At 40.0% G+C, this 17497-nt stretch overlaps 1 protein-coding gene across 24 annotated transcripts in view; it reads right to left on the minus strand.

Annotated features, from left to right (window-relative positions):
• Positions 1–17497, minus strand: part of afdna (afadin, adherens junction formation factor a) — a 108047-nt gene that overhangs the window by 42965 nt on the left and 47585 nt on the right. For 16 of the 24 annotated variants that reach the window (XR_014085692.1, XM_081602817.1, XM_081602820.1 and 13 more), the window contains 11 exons: positions 13898–13967; positions 12837–12907; positions 12681–12748; positions 9545–9750; positions 7472–7492; positions 4108–4253; positions 3766–3860; positions 2687–2952; positions 2292–2435; positions 2019–2217; positions 1261–1367 (listed from right to left, as the gene is read on the minus strand). Coding sequence is in view for 23 of the 24 variants with exons in the window: in XM_081602817.1 (XP_081458943.1) it covers positions 1261–1367; positions 2019–2217; positions 2292–2435; positions 2687–2952; positions 3766–3860; positions 4108–4253; positions 7472–7492; positions 9545–9750; positions 12681–12748; positions 12837–12907; positions 13898–13967 (1393 nt within the window). In the remaining variant the exon portion in view is untranslated. The remainder of the gene's footprint in view (positions 1–1260; positions 1368–2018; positions 2218–2291; positions 2436–2686; positions 2953–3765; positions 3861–4107; positions 4254–7471; positions 7493–9544; positions 9751–12680; positions 12749–12836; positions 12908–13897; positions 13968–17497) is intronic. The other 8 variants (XM_081602829.1, XM_081602821.1, XM_081602828.1 and 5 more) reach the window with 1 other exon arrangement.

A 17497-nucleotide genomic window follows, 5' to 3' on the forward strand; every position in this document is an offset into this window, starting at 1 on the left:
AAACATTTTCAAGGATTTCAAGCACCTACGTATAAGAACCTTGAAGGAGGCCGTGTTTTTTAAATAACTCTCACGTGATCATCAACGAAGGTTTTCCCACATTTCTCATGGAAACGCAGCTGATTATGAGGTTTGCATTTTAGAAATGAACCCATATTTATCCTCAGATCAGCCGACATCAGCACTGCTCTGTAAAAATCTGAATATTAAGATGATTACAGGACGTGCTGGTTAACCAAACAACCACTGAAATGAACTGAAACATGCTAAACTTCACCACTTTTCACCACTTTGGTTTATATTTTTACCCATGTTCAGCTCCGACCCGCCTGAACTCACCGTTAACCAGACGCCTGGATTATGTCGAGACTACAGTCATGAAAAAGTGGCGCAGGGATAAACAGACCAATTACACAGGAAGTGGCTGAGAGTGTGCAGTCTGTCATTTACTGCTGCGCTCACTAACTGACTCCCTCCGCTGCCGTTGGTGTTGATTAAACCGAGAGCGAGTCTCTGAGTGAACGGCGCCGTCGGACTGGAGGACCACACAGAGAACCTCTGGGCCGAGTCGGGTTTACAGCACGCTAAAAATAGACCGACTGAGACGTCAGAGGCTTCACTTCTGTCCAGGAATTTTACCTTTTTAGACCAGAGAGTCTCGTCTGAAAGCAGGAAATGTTCCCTGATCCGTTAAATCTGAGGAAAATTCATCTAATTTACCTTCAACCTCACAGTTCTGCAACATTTTACTCCATTTCTGTTCATCTCTCTCTCTCTAGTTTCAGTTTGGGATCTGACATGATGCTCAAGTTCAAGGCTAATGAATGTTTTGGCAAAGCAAAAAGTATTTATTATATAAAAAGATTATTCTGCTGCCTTAAAATGGCCTTGACGTCTTTCAGATTCTTTTTAGATGAAAAAAACATTTTTCCTTCCTGCAGCTAAAAAATAGAAACATAAATCACTTTTTAAATTTATTATGCAAAGAAAACATTGAAATCTCTACAACTACTAAATAGAAAATGCTTAATTTTAGTTTGAAATTATGAAGAAAAGGTTACAGATGGAAGAAATATCAGTCAAAGTGTAAATATTTCAGTGAAACTCTGAGCCTCCAGAGTTTCCCTGAGTCAGTTTTACCTCACAGTTTCATCTAAAAGCTACTTCAAAACATAAATATCGTGCCCTGGAGGGATGAGAATAGTAAATAAATCCATAAATATACCAGATAAATACGTGAAACTAAAATCTGCGTGATACCATTTCAGTGTTGTCGGCAGCAGAGAAGTGGTTGTCGTTGTCGGCTCCTTCAAAGTGGACGGTCCAGGTACCAGGAGAGCGAGGATGAGGAGTTAGTCTGCAGAAACCTGGAAAACAGAGAGAGAGAGAATGATTAGAGAGAGAGAGAGAGAGAGAGAGAGGGAGAGAGGCAGAGGAGAGAGGGAGAGAGAGGAGAGATAAGAGAGGCAGAGGAGAGAGGGGGAGAGAGGGAGAGAGAGGGGAGAGGGAGAGAGAAGAGAGGCAGAGGAGAGAGGGGGAGAGAGGGAGAGAGAGAGGGGAGAGGGAGCATGATTAGAGAGAGACGGAGACAGAAAGAGAGAGGGAGAGAGAGGGAGCATGATTAGAGAGAGAGGGAGAGAGAGAGGAGGTGAGAGAGAGGGGGGGGAGAGGGAGGAGGAGACAGGAGGTGAGAGGAGGACAGTGAGGAGGTGAGAGAGATATAGAGAGGAGAGAGAGAGAGAGGGAGGGAGGAGGAGAGAGAGAGGGAGCATGATTAGAGAGAGAGAGGAGGAGAGGAGAGAGAGAGGGAGAGAGAGACAGAGAGGAGAGGAGGAGAGAGAGAGAGGAGAGAGAGAGAGGCAGCACAATTAGAGAGAGGGAGGGAGGGAGAGAGAGTGAAAGAGAGGGAGAGACAGAGAGAGATGAATAGACGGATAGAGAGCAATAGTGATGGATAGAGAGACAGACAGATGGATAGAAAGTGAGTTAGAGGTAGAGACAGTAGCAGCCAGGCGTACCCCTCTGCAGCAGCGGCTCCAGGAAGTCCTGCAGCCCGTTGGGAAGATGCCGCACCACGTCGCAGGAGTAGCCGTCCTCCGGCAGCAGGAAGGGCAGCTGCAGGTCGGGGTCCTCCTCCAGCTGCACCTCTCGGCCGTCGCTCCTCGCCAGCTCGTCCGCCGTGTTCTCCGCTACTGCCACCACGTGGTCTATCAGGTCCTGGACACAAAGCACAGAATGGACTCCCAGAACCGGTTCCGGCCGGAGGCGGCGCCGGCGGGCGGCGGGCTTACGGGTGGGATGTAGGGCTCGTCCTGGGCGCAGCGGTAGTTGGTCATGAGGGCGTTGAGCTGCAGCGAGTTCAGCTTGAAGCAGGTGTTGTGGATGTTCTGGACGTCCTGCGTGGAGTATTTGTCCATGGTCAGCAGGGTGGTGGCCTGGAGGGACAAAAAAGGCAAAACGCATCACAATCTTTAACTTTTCTTTTCAAACTCTTTAAAATAATTCACATAAATTTATCAGGTTTACCAGAAACCTGATAAACTTCCTCTTTTCTCCTCCCTCTAACTGCACCATTAAAACCCTCCTGGCCTTTACTGATGCTAACCAACATTTGCTCATATATAACCATGAAAACTCTTGAACAAACAGGTATTTATTTATTATTTTTAGGACGAATAGAGTTCACCTGGACGATGCGGCTGAGGTGGCAGTCGGCTGCCAGCTCCAGGCCCTGCTTCTCGGCCCAGGACTCGATGTGGCTCAGCTGCTGCCGCAGGATGGCGCCCCAGTAGTGGCAGCACAGTCCTGAGTCGGCGTCAGTCACCAGCTTGTTGAACAGCCACATGTTGATGAAGTGGAAGAGCTGCGAGAAGAGCTGGATGGTGAGGGCGGCGTTGACCCGGCAGCGGCGCAGCAGCGACATGGCGCCCGTCAGCGTCTGCAGGACGTCCTCTGGAGACACAAACACGAGACCCGGATGAAACTCCGCAAACGTCCAGAACCACTGAGAGCTCAGAGCACGAGACGTTAAATCAGAAATCTATCAGTCCAATTATGTTTTTGTTGGGGAGAAATGTACGGCGTCACATTCCTGCCAAGAATCGTATTAACCAAGAGCGGATAGATCTGATCTCTGGCGTCATGAACGCAGCGTGGCGACGGGTAAAAGACGCTCCCTCCACTCATCTGTTTGCTCTCGCTAACAAATATGAGCTCGCTCTTTTATTAGTGGCAGTAATGGTCAGCAGGGGACGGTAACTTCTGATTGGCCAGATTTTCAGCTTAAACCCAATGACAGAAAACCTAGAAGAGCATGAGAAGAAGAAGAAAAAAAAACAGAAGCAAGAGGGCAAAGATAATGGAAAGAACAGCAAAGATGAAGACGAAGAAGAAACAGAAGACAAGTCAGACGACTAAAAAGAAAGAAGCAAAGAAAAAAATAAGTAGAAGAGGATGAAAAAGAGGAGGATGAAGAAGATGAAGAGGACAGAAGCAGACAAAGAACGGAGGACAAAAAATAAGGAGTTAAGGAAAAGGAAAGCAAAAATTAACTTTCCTTTTCCTTACCTTTTTCTTCGTCATCCTCCTCTTCCTCGTCTATGCCGGTGCTAAACCGACCCGTTTAGCTGAATTATCTCGGTTCTGAATGATATCTGAATGCAGCATTTGATGCAAAGCGATGAACGATGCAAAAAGAGGGAACCACTGGCTGCATCCGCTGTAGTATTTTAAAAAGCTACAATGTAAATTTCTCCCTAAACTTACCGATCTTGGGTCTCTGTGGATTATGTTCCTCTGGGTCGTCCAGGAAGGCTGGCATGTAGTTGTTCAGGTCCGCCTGCAGGCAGTGGACCAGGTACCTGATGAAACAACACAGATCATCAACGACACGCCTGGAGTATCAGAGACATGTTGTCAGTAGTTCATAGAATAAAATAATGTTCATTTTACTCACAGACCTATAAAAAGTTAAATCTGATCATTTTAAGTTGTCTACTAATTTTTTATTCTAATATTCTCTTTCTGCTCCTTTTCTTTGATGATTTCTTTTAGTTTAGCTACATATACGATTAATGAAACGAAGAGTAAAGTAAACTGCAAACGGACTTGAAGGCCATCTGGACGAGGTGGGCCAGGATGTCCTGGGCGTCCAGCGTGACGCGGCTCAGGTCCCGGTCCTGCTTGATGAAGTTCAGCAGCTCGGAGGCGTTGGCCATCCAGAAAGCCAGCGCTCCTGCGATGTTCTTCTGTTTCTGGAAACGCACCGATCACGACCACAAACACAGACAGAAAGAAAAACACACGGAGAGGAAGCCGTTAGCGCTGCTGCAGGCCGGTAAGGCCGCGGATGTTAGCGGTAAGAAACAGAGGGAGGAGGTTTGTGTTTGAGTGGCAGCCAGAAGGAGCAGTTGTTACTTCAGAGATAGATTCATGCCTCAAACGCCCCAAGCCTGCGTCGAGAAGAAGATCGGTCATTGCTGTCGCATCGGGGAATAAAACGTCTCCAAACGCTTTTCCAACACAGCCCAACAGCTCAACAGGAAGGTGAGCTCTCCTTTCCCCTCCAACACACACAACTCCAGGCACAAACGTCACCAGACACAGAGCGGATTGAGACCTGTTCACACTGCAAGCAATGAGCAGAACATAAACGACGGGATTCACTCAAGTCCTCCAGGTTACGGCAAAAATAAAATTATGCTGGAGCTTAAAGGTTTAAAAGTAACATTTTGATGCCATTTATTAGAGAAAAACGTGATTTTCTGTCATCTTCACTGCAAAAACACAAAATCTAACTATATTTAGTTTCTAGTGCAAATATATTCGTACACTAAAAATAACTAATTTGCAAGTAACTTTTCAACAAGACAAAGGAGCGCGTTTTAAATCAATTATCCCTTAATATTGATTAAAAAGAATTAGCTATAAGTGAAATAACTGCCAGAGGAACAAGACATTTTTCACATAAGTTATAATATTTCATTCTACTGGCAGTTTTTTTTTATATATTAAGGATTTAACTTAAAACAAGCTCCTATTTTTTGCTGAAAAGTTGTTTGCAATTAAATTTAGTTTTATTTCAAGTGATTTAAGATATTAGCACTACAAACTATGCCAGAAATACTTGGCAAGTTTTTGAGATGTTGCAGTGTTTTTAAATATATTTAGTTTAAAAAAAAGAAGCAGAAACTAAGATTTAAAGAGGAAAAACTGAAATAATCTGTTCATTTTTAAGCTTTTAAAGCTGTTCCAGTCATCTCGTTGTTTTTATCCTTTTGTTCTTTACTGTTTATTTAAACCTGCAATTTCATTAAATTATTACATTATTTTAATTGTCCAAGCAAGAATTTTGACTTTGGTTCCACTTTTCTATCGGTGTGCAGACATTTGAAGGGACAGTTTTGTCTAAAATCAACTTTCCTTTAGCTTTAAATCATGTTATGATGTCATTCCCTCACAGGAAACCAACTTTTAAGCAAGATCTTTGTGTTACATTATTACATAAATTGATGAAAAAGTGCTGGTTTCACTGCAGATTGTTTCACTTATAACATGGGAAAAATGTCTTGATACAAGTTTAACTAGAATTTTTCATCAATATTAAGAAATTACTGACTTAAAACAAACTCCCATCTTTGCTTAAACAAGTGTACCAAGATATTTGCACAAGAAAGTAAATCAAAGATACTTTTGGCTCCAACTCTAAATACATTTGCCGTGTTAATTTCAAAGTTAATTTCAAAACCGCCTGAAAACAAACCCGGTTGCTTGCAGAGTGAACTAAAAAAACAAAAAGAAAAGGATTTATGGTTTACGTTTGAGGAGCTGACCGGACCTGCACTCGTCTATCCCCGCCTCGGAAACAAACCGCACAACACAAAGTAAAATAAACCTTCATCCAGGACAGCCAGAGAATGAAAGGTTGCATCCAAAACAAAACCAGGTTTGAAACACAGATGAACATGTTCAGTGAGTTTCCAGACAGACAAACGAAGCAGATGAGGTGGAGGAGGTCAGAGGTCGCGACTCGTCTCTCGTCCACACTGCTGAGGAGAAGCAAGACGCCAGAGTTACAGATGGAGCAGCAGTGACAGAGAGTGGTTTGGTTTGGGTTTTCTCGGTTTATTTGGCTGTTTTAGTACCAGGCAGGATCCAGGAAGCTAAATGAGATTAGTCAGGTTGTTGTTGCTGTTGTTGCTTAGTTTTCCAGCTGTGGACAGGACGTGTGGTTATGGCTTTGGTTTTTTGTTTGCTTTTCTTTTTTTTGACATTTCTGTTAGGATGGAAAAGAAAAAATGAAAAAAATAAAAGGAGCAGCAGCAACAATGATGGGCTGGTTTGAAGAAAACAAAGCACAGAGAGAGATGAGAAGAGTGGAGGAAGCAGAAGATTCACGAGGTTGAGCGATGTGATTTTATTCTCAGTAAATGTTTGTTTGAAAACTTTCCCCCCTTCTGTGACTCGATCTGTTGGCTTCGCTTCAGCTCCTCTCTAACTGGACTAATGGAAGGAAAAATAAGGCTTCCCAGCTCTGGGGAAGAGCACACACCTCCAAATTGTGCATATGCTGTTTTTTGTACTGCAGTTTATATAAGAAATTTACCCTTCACATCATCAGTGGGAAGCCCTGGTGTCATATGTATCAATGGTACTGCGCTAATAGCGGAGCTAATTTTTTGTTTAGCATTTTTTTGCTAACGTAGCATCCCCTAAATTCATTTTTCCAGCTAATTATAGAGCTGTAATTTACTTGGCTGATGAATAAACTTCAACATCTGTGTTTAAGTTTTGGTTATCGACTTAAAAACTCTTCAGGTAGCTAGAAGTTTATTCCATGCTTTTATTTTGAAAGGGGGCAAAGACTGTTTACGCAGGAGTTCCGTTTCCTCTTTATTTCCCCCATAACTTTATTTCAAAAAGATAAAACAAAATAAAATGAAAGCACACACAGAGAATGTGTTTGTTTCCTCAGAATTATCAAACGTGTAAATTATGTCAGAATTAAATTGGAACTTGAGGGTTGTAGTTTTTTTAAGGGCAGATATAGTTTGATTTGATGTTAGCGCTTTAGCATTAGCTTCCACTAAACACCGTGTTGGCACAGTGTGTTAACCTAATGTCTATGGTTAGCGCTTCAAAGGTAGCACGAATGGTTTCTAAAGTTTGCTTCTTGTTTTGGATAAAGACTAATAAAATTATCCCAACTAATCTTTTTTACCGACTTGTTGCACATTAGTACAGCATACAACACACAGACTGAATCCATCTTTTTGTTCTTCTCCACACCCTCCACCAACTAACTTCATACCCTATTTCACCACATCCAATCAAACATAAAAAAAAAACCACCTTAAAATTGAATAATGATTGATTTTCTCAACATCGCCCAACCCAAACAGAGAAAAATGGCAGTGTAGAGAAGAGAAAGTCTTTGGCAGCCATATCATGGTGTGCTGTTGTGATGTCCTACCTGATCCCCTTCAGCAATCTCCTGGACAGAAGGAAGTGGAAGAGGAGGAGGAGGAAGAGGAGGACACGTTTACAGGACAGAGAGAAAACACGTCAACAGCTACAGTATGGACACAGCATGTCAACAGAGACACTCCAGCTCACACATGGTTTACACAACGCAACCCAGAATGATTTCATGAACATCGGACTGATGGACATGACAGGAAAACGTAGAAACCGTCGAGATTTCTTACATGTGATGGAGCTACGATTTAAAACGGGAAGAACTCGGACACTAATTCGGGACATTTAGCTTTTATATGAGCTTTAAATCATTCATAACTGAAGGAAGCATAATAACTCGTATGCAGAAACTGATTTTCTTTTGAGTTTTTCTCCCTGTTTTGCATTATTTAAAGATAATTAATCCATATGTTCAATCACTTTCACAATGTGAGGTTTCAAGCTGAACTTATTTTTGTTTTGTTTTGGCGTTTTTTCAGTTTCTTCCACCAAAAGCTCTGGTTCCAAGTCTTTAGCTGAATTAATTTTCTACTTGAACATTTTGGAGCATTTAGTGGCTCTTCTACTCAGCACAATGCCAAACATTTATGAAATTATCATGAAAATGATAAAACATGCATCCTAGGTGCATAAAGGAGCCTCATCGAAGGTCCTTCCTCACAGAAGATGCCACGAGTTTTTTGGGAAGCAGCCTCCCAAAAAACTCAGTAAGTCTGTCCATCACTGCTGCTATTCACACAATAATGTTCTAATGAGTCTGTTGACATTTTACTTTATCTGAATATGCAATTTTTAATAACTACAGCAAGCTAACCTTGCTGTACTTCTTCTGTTTACCATAAGGCAGAACAATAAATTTCTATTCTAAAATATCTATTAACTTCAACAGATACAGGGAATGTCAACAACAACAAAAGGCCAAATAAGAACTGGAATAAAAACACAAAGTGGATCTTTTATCTTACTACCATTTGTTTCAGTAATTCCTGTTACATGCAGTTGTATTTATAAACACAGCTGGCTATAATGTTTTATTTCCCCACCTTTTGTCAGGAAATGCTGCTCAGAACTGAATATCAATATGCTTTACTGCCCCACAGTGGGGAGATTCAGGCATAACAGCAGGAAGGTGACAGGATATAAGAGCATGTAGATTCAAGATAAAAGTATTAAAATATGTTTTAAAAAAATAAGAGTCATATATGGTACTGTAAAGGCTATAAAATCAATTAAAAATGTACAAAATATGTATTAAAAACAGACAATTTACAGTATGCGACGTTAAAAAAACCAGTGCAAACAACAGAAAATATGTAAATATCAGCAGAAATATTATTTAAAATGAAGAAAAATGTTAAAACAACAACACAAAGTTTTAGGTGAAATAATCTGACTCATACTGAACCAAAAAAGAAAAAAAAACTGGGTTTAATTTTAACATTTTAAAGCCAAATTGTTGATAGTTAAATTTTTAATACTTTAAAATTTCTGACTGGGTTTGTTACAGCTTTTCAAGTGCTCAACTTGCAGAAATGCACTAAAAACTGTTGGGTTAGTGTAGTTTAAATGTCCTCATAAACTTATTATTACATCCGAATAATAAGAAAAGTGCAGGTTCTCATCTTCTGTCCCCAGCCTCATATTGAAATATCTTCATAAATCCCACTAAAATGAAACCTACTAATGTCCACAGGATGTGTTTTATTCAATAAAGTCACTGCACACCAAAAAAAAAAAAAAAAAACTGCCAGTGAGATCAAATAAACACAAAAATCCAAACAGACGCTTCAGAGAACTCCATGCATTTCTTTGCCGTTTTCCCGTTTGCCGTTAAAAACCGATGGGAAATGCACAAAACACCAAGCGCAAAGGAGGCAACAGGCGAGCAAATGCGAACGCACCTTACAACTACAAAGTGTAGTTTGTAAGTAAAGTTAATGTGTAAACCCAGAATGCCCACATTTCAACAACAACAAAAAAACAGCAACATGGCGGGAACCTGCCGGACTCTCAGGAGCAGAAAACGGTGAAAATGATTACAACAAACATGGAGGAGAGAGTTACTGACCTGGATGACGCCTTCCATCATGCTCACCATCTTGTTGACGATGGCGATGACTTTATGCGTCCTCTCCGACGGCGACATGTCGGGCCGGTACGTGGGCGACAGGACGTAGCGGCAGGCCATGTACAGGACGTAGGTGGGCGACAGCTTGAAGTGGACCGTGGAGCTGTTAGTGTAGTTGATGATGGCCGACAGGAAGGTGTCCTCCGCTGCAGAGCAGGAGTCAGGTTTCACCGTCAAATCAACACAATTTACGGAATGCAACTGACATTTATTTTGGTTATTGATTAATCGTTTATTCTGGCGATTAATCGATTTCGAATTCAAGAATACTTTATGACTCCCAAAGGGAATTTAAATGTTGTAACTCATTATTTCAGATTCTTCACAGAGTTATTGTAGATGCTGATGGCAGGAAAAATCTTTGTTTTGTTGATTAATCGATTAATCGTATAAGAAATCTGGCTGCAACTAAATTATTTTAGTAATTGATTAATCCATTAATCATCAGAATCATAAAATCAGAAACCCTTTATTGTCATTGTGCAAGAAAGCACAAGAAAATAAAATGGCAACTCTTGAAGGCATTACAAATAAATAAAAAGTAAATCTCAATAAATATAAAAATACAGTGGAAACAGAATTAATGTGATTAATGACCTAATCGATTAATCGTATAAAAAATGGGCACATGTTGCATATTCAATCAGATCGATTTAAAGGAGGAATTGAATCGTTCATTTGCATATTTTAATACTGAATAAAGATTTAAAATCTTTTATTATAAGAAAACATTTTAAAGTAGATAAACATTTCGTTGCCTAAAATGCAATAAAAATTCCTTTAGTGTACGATTGATTCGTCAACTTTGTAAAAGATGCATCTGCAACTAAAGAAAATACTACAAGACAGGAAAAGTTGCAGAATGTGCCAAATATTTTTTTATCTAATTAATTAACTAATCATCCAAATAAACGGTAGAATAGTAAATTACTAGAACAATCATTAGTTGCAGTGCTAAAAGGATCTCAAATCGTACCAAAGTTTTTTTATTACCATTTGTTTGTTGTTTGGGGTTGGAACCTCTTTTAGTCTCTAGAACTGCCTAAAATCTGTTGTTGCATCGATTAAAATGAATTAAAGTTGAAAGATTTTGGTCTAAAAAAATCAGAACAGCATCATAAACTAAATTTGCTGCAGATTTGTTGGTCGTAAGTTTATGAGCGTCTCCTCTTCCACCACACACCAAAAGCTGAGTAAAGTTTGTGTCTTATTGAGATTTAACTGAATAAATAAATACCAATGACTGGCTTCTTCCTTCTAAACCTCATGCAGTTTCACACAGGAGTCGGCCCACATCGACGGGATCTGCTCCCACTCTGCGGTTTGGGTTTAAGGTACCTCTGAACATTCCCATGTGGGATTCTCCAGTCAACCACTTGCCACCGCTGAAATCTGCTTCTTCTTTACGTTTAAATTGCTTTGAAAAGCGATTTGAGTGAAACTGGCTGCAGCTGCTATTCAGCATCACCGTCTAAAACCATCTACAGCCTGAAGATCAGAGCAGAGCGACTGGCAGGGCTTTAACGATGCATCACCGCCAACAGTCAAACTGCCTCTCTGAGTGTATGATTTCACTCCTGGTGCATTGTGGGTATGCAGGTCTGCACCTCGGTATGAGTGGCTGAAACCCTCCTGTGCCTGCAGAAGCGGATGAGCTCACACTATGCCAAACATGCAGTGCACACAAAAGCTTGAGAAAGGTCAACAAACACAAAGGTGAACAAAGACAAAGCAAACAGCCGAGGGAGCTTTGAGCTACGCTGAGTGTGGGAAACACCCGGCGTCAGAAAAACCCGCTTTTAGCTCCGTTTGGGACTGGAACATCAAAACACCGACTTTAAAAAAGGCAAATATAAATCAGAGCCATAAAAACTAAATATATATATGAAACCTAAACCCGTTAATCAGCCTTTCCATTGTTTTATAAAGCACAGGAAACCTTTATTGCTCTCAAATCATGTAATAATCGGTTCAGGTCACCCAGGTGACTGTTGCTGTTTATGATCATAAAGTTAATCTACTGACAGATTATGCAGCTTCTGTCAGTGAGAAACATCCACAGATCACATTAAATCAATAACTGCTCTCCAAATGATCCTCCTACACGTTTAGCCTCTATAATTAGCTTCAGCTGCAGCTTGTTTTTCCAGGCAAATCAGGGAGAGACGGTTTGACTGCAGCAGACTGACTGTATGTTTAGCTTCCCTTCCATCCACCACATGCAGACAATTTGCTTAAAGGCCTGGCATCAAGTCGTTACTGTGGGGTAAATAACTGAGGAACATTTGGACAGCTAAATTATTGGATGTAGCGTAGCTTAACGGTCGAGAGTAACAAACTGAATGGTTATGTGGAAAAAGGTGAGGCTTGCACATCGTCTCTAGGACAAAGTAAGTCACTCTGGAGACAATTTTTTGGTTCTTCAATGAAAACACTGGAGAGAAAAAACATCTTAGCAGGAGTTGTTGGTCTAACTGATTATTTAAATATCTTAATACACCTGTAGTAAGACAAAACCTAAGAAATGGGAGTAAATAATTCCTTAATATTGATGAAAAATTAACTAGATCAACTGCTGGATTATTTCACTTATAACAAAACATTTTCCTCCATGATGTAGGACAGTGGTTCTCAACCTTTTTGAGGTACCGAACCCACCAGTCTCATGCGCATTCACTGAACCCTTCTGTAGTGATAAATATTTGTTCAAGTGTAGTAAGATAGAAACTAGACTAAAAGTACTTGGAATGCTTTTGTTTTGCAGTGAAAGTGACATGTTTTATATACCCTTTGCCTTCTTCTTGTTTCCGTCTCACAGATGTCTCTTTGGAGTGGGTAGGGAGGAGATTTGTTTGTTTTTTTGTACATTTTGGGGGTAGAAATCTTGATGTTTTGATTAAATTTCATCAAAACCTCAAATGACAGGCTTTCTGACTGAAATAATCCACTCTTTTCACTTACGAACTGTGAAATTAGAGGCAAAAATGCTTTCTGGTAAACAGACATTAACCCTTCAGTCAGGGCAGACTGGCATTGACTGGAAAAGGCTCAATAGTTTCCAGTTATTGATGCTCACAGTTTTCTCTGAAGTCGATGCTGGCTGGAAGAGTCAGCTCCGTCCTGTCTGCAGAAAGATCCTGGGATCTGTTGAGACGGACGGACAACACTGTGAGAAAACGCCTGGAAGAAACGACGGGTTCAAGTGAGAGAAGGAGGCAAGATGGCGTCTGACCTGCTGTCCTGCTGCTCTCCTCGGATCATGGGCTTCACCATGCCTCTCTCCATCTCCAGTTTCCCTGAGCTCTGCAAACAAACAACAACTTCAGCAGGATTTTACTTTAAGAGAACAAAAAAAAAGAGAGGGGCATTTTTAGAAGGTGTAAAAATGTTAAAATTAATATTTAGAACTCCATAAATCTACATTATTCTACCTATAAATTACATATGGAGTTCAAAGTCACAGTTTAATTCTCACTGTAATAATAAAACCTTAAACTCAACCAAATGACAGAAACGGTGCCAACTTTTAAATTAATTCAGGTTAATTTTGGGGGCTGCAACTAACGATTATTTTTACGATTAATCGATTATTGTGATGATTAATCGCATTTTGAACAAAAACAGCAGATTCTGTTTTATACAACATTAGCAATACATTAAAATACGCAAATTATTAATTCAATTCCTTTTAACATTTTATTGCCTTTATTATTAAATTAGTTGACAATCATTTCAATAATCAATTAATCACGAATAACCCGATTAATCGTATCAAATTCTCAGGAAATAATTGATAGAAGATTAAATGACGTTTTGAATTTTGTTCCTGAAAAGCTTTGAGGAGCATCCAGCTGGTGACAGAGGTAAAAATGTGCAATTTTAGGCCAACATTAATTAATTTTCTTGCTAATTTTGTTGATGACGAGATAAATATCCGATTATTTTCCTTCAGTGGATGAGAAGAAGAGAGTCTGTCAATTCCTAGATGCAATAATGTTTTCTGCTTGCTTACATTCTTCTTTCAATAATTACTTAAATTCAGAATCAGTAAAATATTGTCATAAACACTTCCTGCTTTATTAAAACGCAACTTTTCACCTTCCAGCAAAGATAGTCATTTCGAACATCATCATCATCATCATCATCCCTGTAATTTGCGTCAAATAAACGGGAACATAATTAAAGAATTGCATCTACTGTGCAGAAGTTTATAATTAAAAGTGTCAGTGCTTTCATGGCCTAATTTCGCTGAAACGTTTAGTGAAACATCAAGAACAAACAAATGTTTGGTACCTTGCTGGTGGGCAGAGGCGCTCCACTGTGGACGTCTCCGCGGAGGTCAAAGGTCGTCTCTGGTACGCTCCTGCAGACGGCACACAAACATTCAACAGAACCAGGTCAGACTTGATCCAGAGGCCATATTTACTCCTCCAACTCATCAAGCTCAGGAAGAAGAGAGCTGCATCCGAGAGGCAGGAGAGGAATAACTCCCTGATATATAAACACAGACACTTATATAATGATGTAATTAAGAATAAAACCCCATGCCACATGTCTAGGAGAGCGACCAGCTGACCCAGTCTGTGTTTGACGTCTATTGGGAGCAACAGAAGTCGGGTTCAAACGCAGCAGAACATTTCCCCTCTGTTATTGACAGACAGGTCCATCACAGCCACAGCAACACAGCAGGCGGCTCAGAGCAGGCTAAACCAATCACAGCGTGACAACAGCAACAAACCAGGAATTAATTGGTTTATCTGCAAGGTTTTCCCAACAATATAAAGCTCTAATCAGGAGTTTACACACACAGTTTGGCTTCTGGAGTAAAATAATTCGACTGACGCTTTCATCCTCACATGAGACGAGAAACTGGAACAGTCAGAGTAAATATTCGTTTTACTTCAAAACTGACTTAATGGGTGATAAAATATTTTAATCAGGGTCTTTTTTTCTTAAAACTTGACTTAAACAAGTTAAATATCTTCCTATGTGTCAGGAGGGAAACCCAGAACTAGGGCTGCAATTAACAATTATTTAAGTAATTGATTTATCTATCAATTATTATGACAATTAATTGGATTTTTAAAAATGGCGCAGATCTTTCTTTCAACCATCTTTTATATACAATATTAGAAATACGTTAAAAGTTACAAATGAACAAATAATTCCTTTTTAAGTGAGAAAATAAACATTTTATTGCCCAAAATGCAACAACATGACATTCCTTTAGTGAAGTTGAAACGGATGAAGCTACAATTAAGCCGCTTGACACTTGTGGCGCTGTTACGGCTTTGTGTAAGTTTTCTTTTCTCTTTTTTGTGCATCTGCAGCTTCTAATCAAATACCAACGGTATCTGGATTGTTAAATGGATGAAATCTCACATCTCGGTTTGTCCTCATGTTCAGATCAAAACACTCTTCAAAATGTTGCTTTTTTTGCCACTTAATGAACCTCATAAAGACATTTTAGAATAAAGGATAAAACACAATCTCATGACTGCTGCAGTTGTGATACAGAAGACATGTGTTACTCGTTGGTGGGAAGCAACAGCCAAACGTCGCTGCAGACTTCTGGGGTCTTTAAACGCTGCACTCGCTCCCTGATTGAAGCTAAACGCTGCCGCTGACAGTCGGGTTTCAGTCAGAAAGCAGCAGATTAAAAGGTCCAAACACTCCTTCGCTACACGGCCGTCTGTGCAGCTGCCAGAACCCGGCGCCAAGTACCTCACATCCTAAAAAACTGCCAAATTGAGGCTGTAATCAGACTTAACATCTCAACGGGACGCTGCTTGGCCTGAAGAAGGTATCTGTGAGAGTTTGGACGGTCGCCCGGAGAACCACAGGGATCCACATCCACCACTTCACACACACACACGCGCACACGCACACACACACACACACACACACCAGACAAAGTCACAGCTGCACAGAAACTACGGCTGCTGTTAATAAAAATATCTCAGACTTTTGTGTAAAACTCAACGATTGCAGATGATTTGGTTCTTGTCAGAGATTAAATGTGAAAAAAAAGCTCATTGTATTTGATTTGATTTAACTTTGTCATTCAGATGTAGATTCACCACAAAAACAAAATCCTACCAAGAATTTTTGTCTACTTTCTACTTCAAACATCTTGAAATAAAAAAGTAATTATTCAGCAAGAAATACGAGGGGTTTTTTTTAATTCAGTAATTCTTTAATATTAATGGAAAAAGTTCTGGATCCATCAATATTAAGGAGTTACTAAAGACAAGCTCCAATTTCTTGTTGAAAAGTGACTTATAAGTTGGTTTTGTTTCATTTCAAGTGTATTAAAATATTGGAAGTAGAAACTGTATGAAAAATACTTGGTCAGATTTTATGTTTTCGCTGTGCTGCATCATATTCTGGTTTGTTTACTTCTGTTAAGTGAGCTGGAAACATCAGATTCAAAGCTCAAACTCTGAGATCCAAGAAGAAAAAACCGACATGCAGTTTCCAAGAATCCGCCTTTTACAACTCACAACAGTATTAAAATAATCTTAGACATGAAAGCAATATTTAAAATCCATCTACGCAGCAAATTTAGAAGGAAAACAGCCCCTTGATTCCCTCGGACCACATAATCCCAGCCGAGTGCTACGATGGGGGAGTTGGGTGAAAAATGGCGAATCTGAAATGTCCTTTTCATCTGAGAATGAAATATGATCCAGAAATGTGAATATTTGGAGTCACCATCAGGTCTGTCATCTTTTTTGTTGCCAAATATCTCAAACTGTGATTTGATCACCTGATCAAATCCACACTTACGAGAACAATAAGTTTCCATCAGAACTACGAGGCGCCACCTAAATGGCTTCTTTCTGAGTCTTTTCTCTCCTACCATCACAAATGTAAACACATAATGGCTGCTGCTCCACTGGGATTTGGCCAAACAAAATTGTCAGAACCAAGGTTACAGCATTCGAAATTCCAACATGGCGACACCCACAAATTGCTTTAAAAAAAACACACAAATTTAAGCTTTACTTTCTAAGACAAACATCACTTTTCACTTGTCCAGTTTAGAGTTGGAGGCGCCACATGTAACATTAATTTTAGACTCACTTTTACATGTCTGTTCTGAAAAATAAACATGTTTCTGACACAGATTACAACTGTTGATGTGAAAAGCAGCCATATTGAAACGCGAAGTCATAACTGGGGGTGGTGGGAGTTGCTCCCAGTTTGCTACTGCACCAAAATCTAAATTTAATTTAATTAATTTCAAGGTTTTCTATACATTTTTACCTAAGGTGCCAAATGACGTAAATTAAACATGAACCGAAACAAGAATCCTTTTCTAATGTTTTCATTTCACCACAAATTGAATTAAATGTCAAACTTCCTGCCGTATGCAAAGTGTGGGCAGAAGGATCTCATTCATAAAGCAGGTGGAGGAACCGGTAGAGAGGTTCGTCTTTGTTGGCGTCAAACCAAACATACCTGGTAGAGGAGAACCAGAACAAGGAAGGGTGACGCATAAAAGCAGGTTTGCATTTTTTCAAAACCATGTAGATGACAGAAATATGTTTCCTTTTGGTGCCGTCAACTTCATTTCATTATAAAAATCCTAATATTTCAGGTAAAATAAGACAAAATGATGCAGCAGGTTCAGGAAACGAGTGTGTCTCTGTAACGAAATGCCAAAAACAAAAGAGAAAAACTCCAGCCCGGCAGATCTTAAAGCCCTCAGACAAAAACCAGGTTTAAGTTTCTCTTTCGACATGGAGAGTAATCCAACAGGTTCTAATTCCAGTGATTACTTCTTCCTCCACGCCTGTAAAAGCTAATGGAAATCACCTGATGGGAGCTTTGAGGCTGGAGTGTAAATATTAACTCAACACACTGGGAGGAACACATCTAGATATGAAA

The sequence above is a fragment of the Poecilia reticulata genome, chromosome 21 (assembly GCF_904066995.2).
Source record: "Poecilia reticulata chromosome 21, P_reticulata-male-v2, whole genome shotgun sequence".
In the NCBI taxonomy this organism is placed as follows: Eukaryota; Metazoa; Chordata; class Actinopteri; order Cyprinodontiformes; family Poeciliidae; genus Poecilia; species Poecilia reticulata.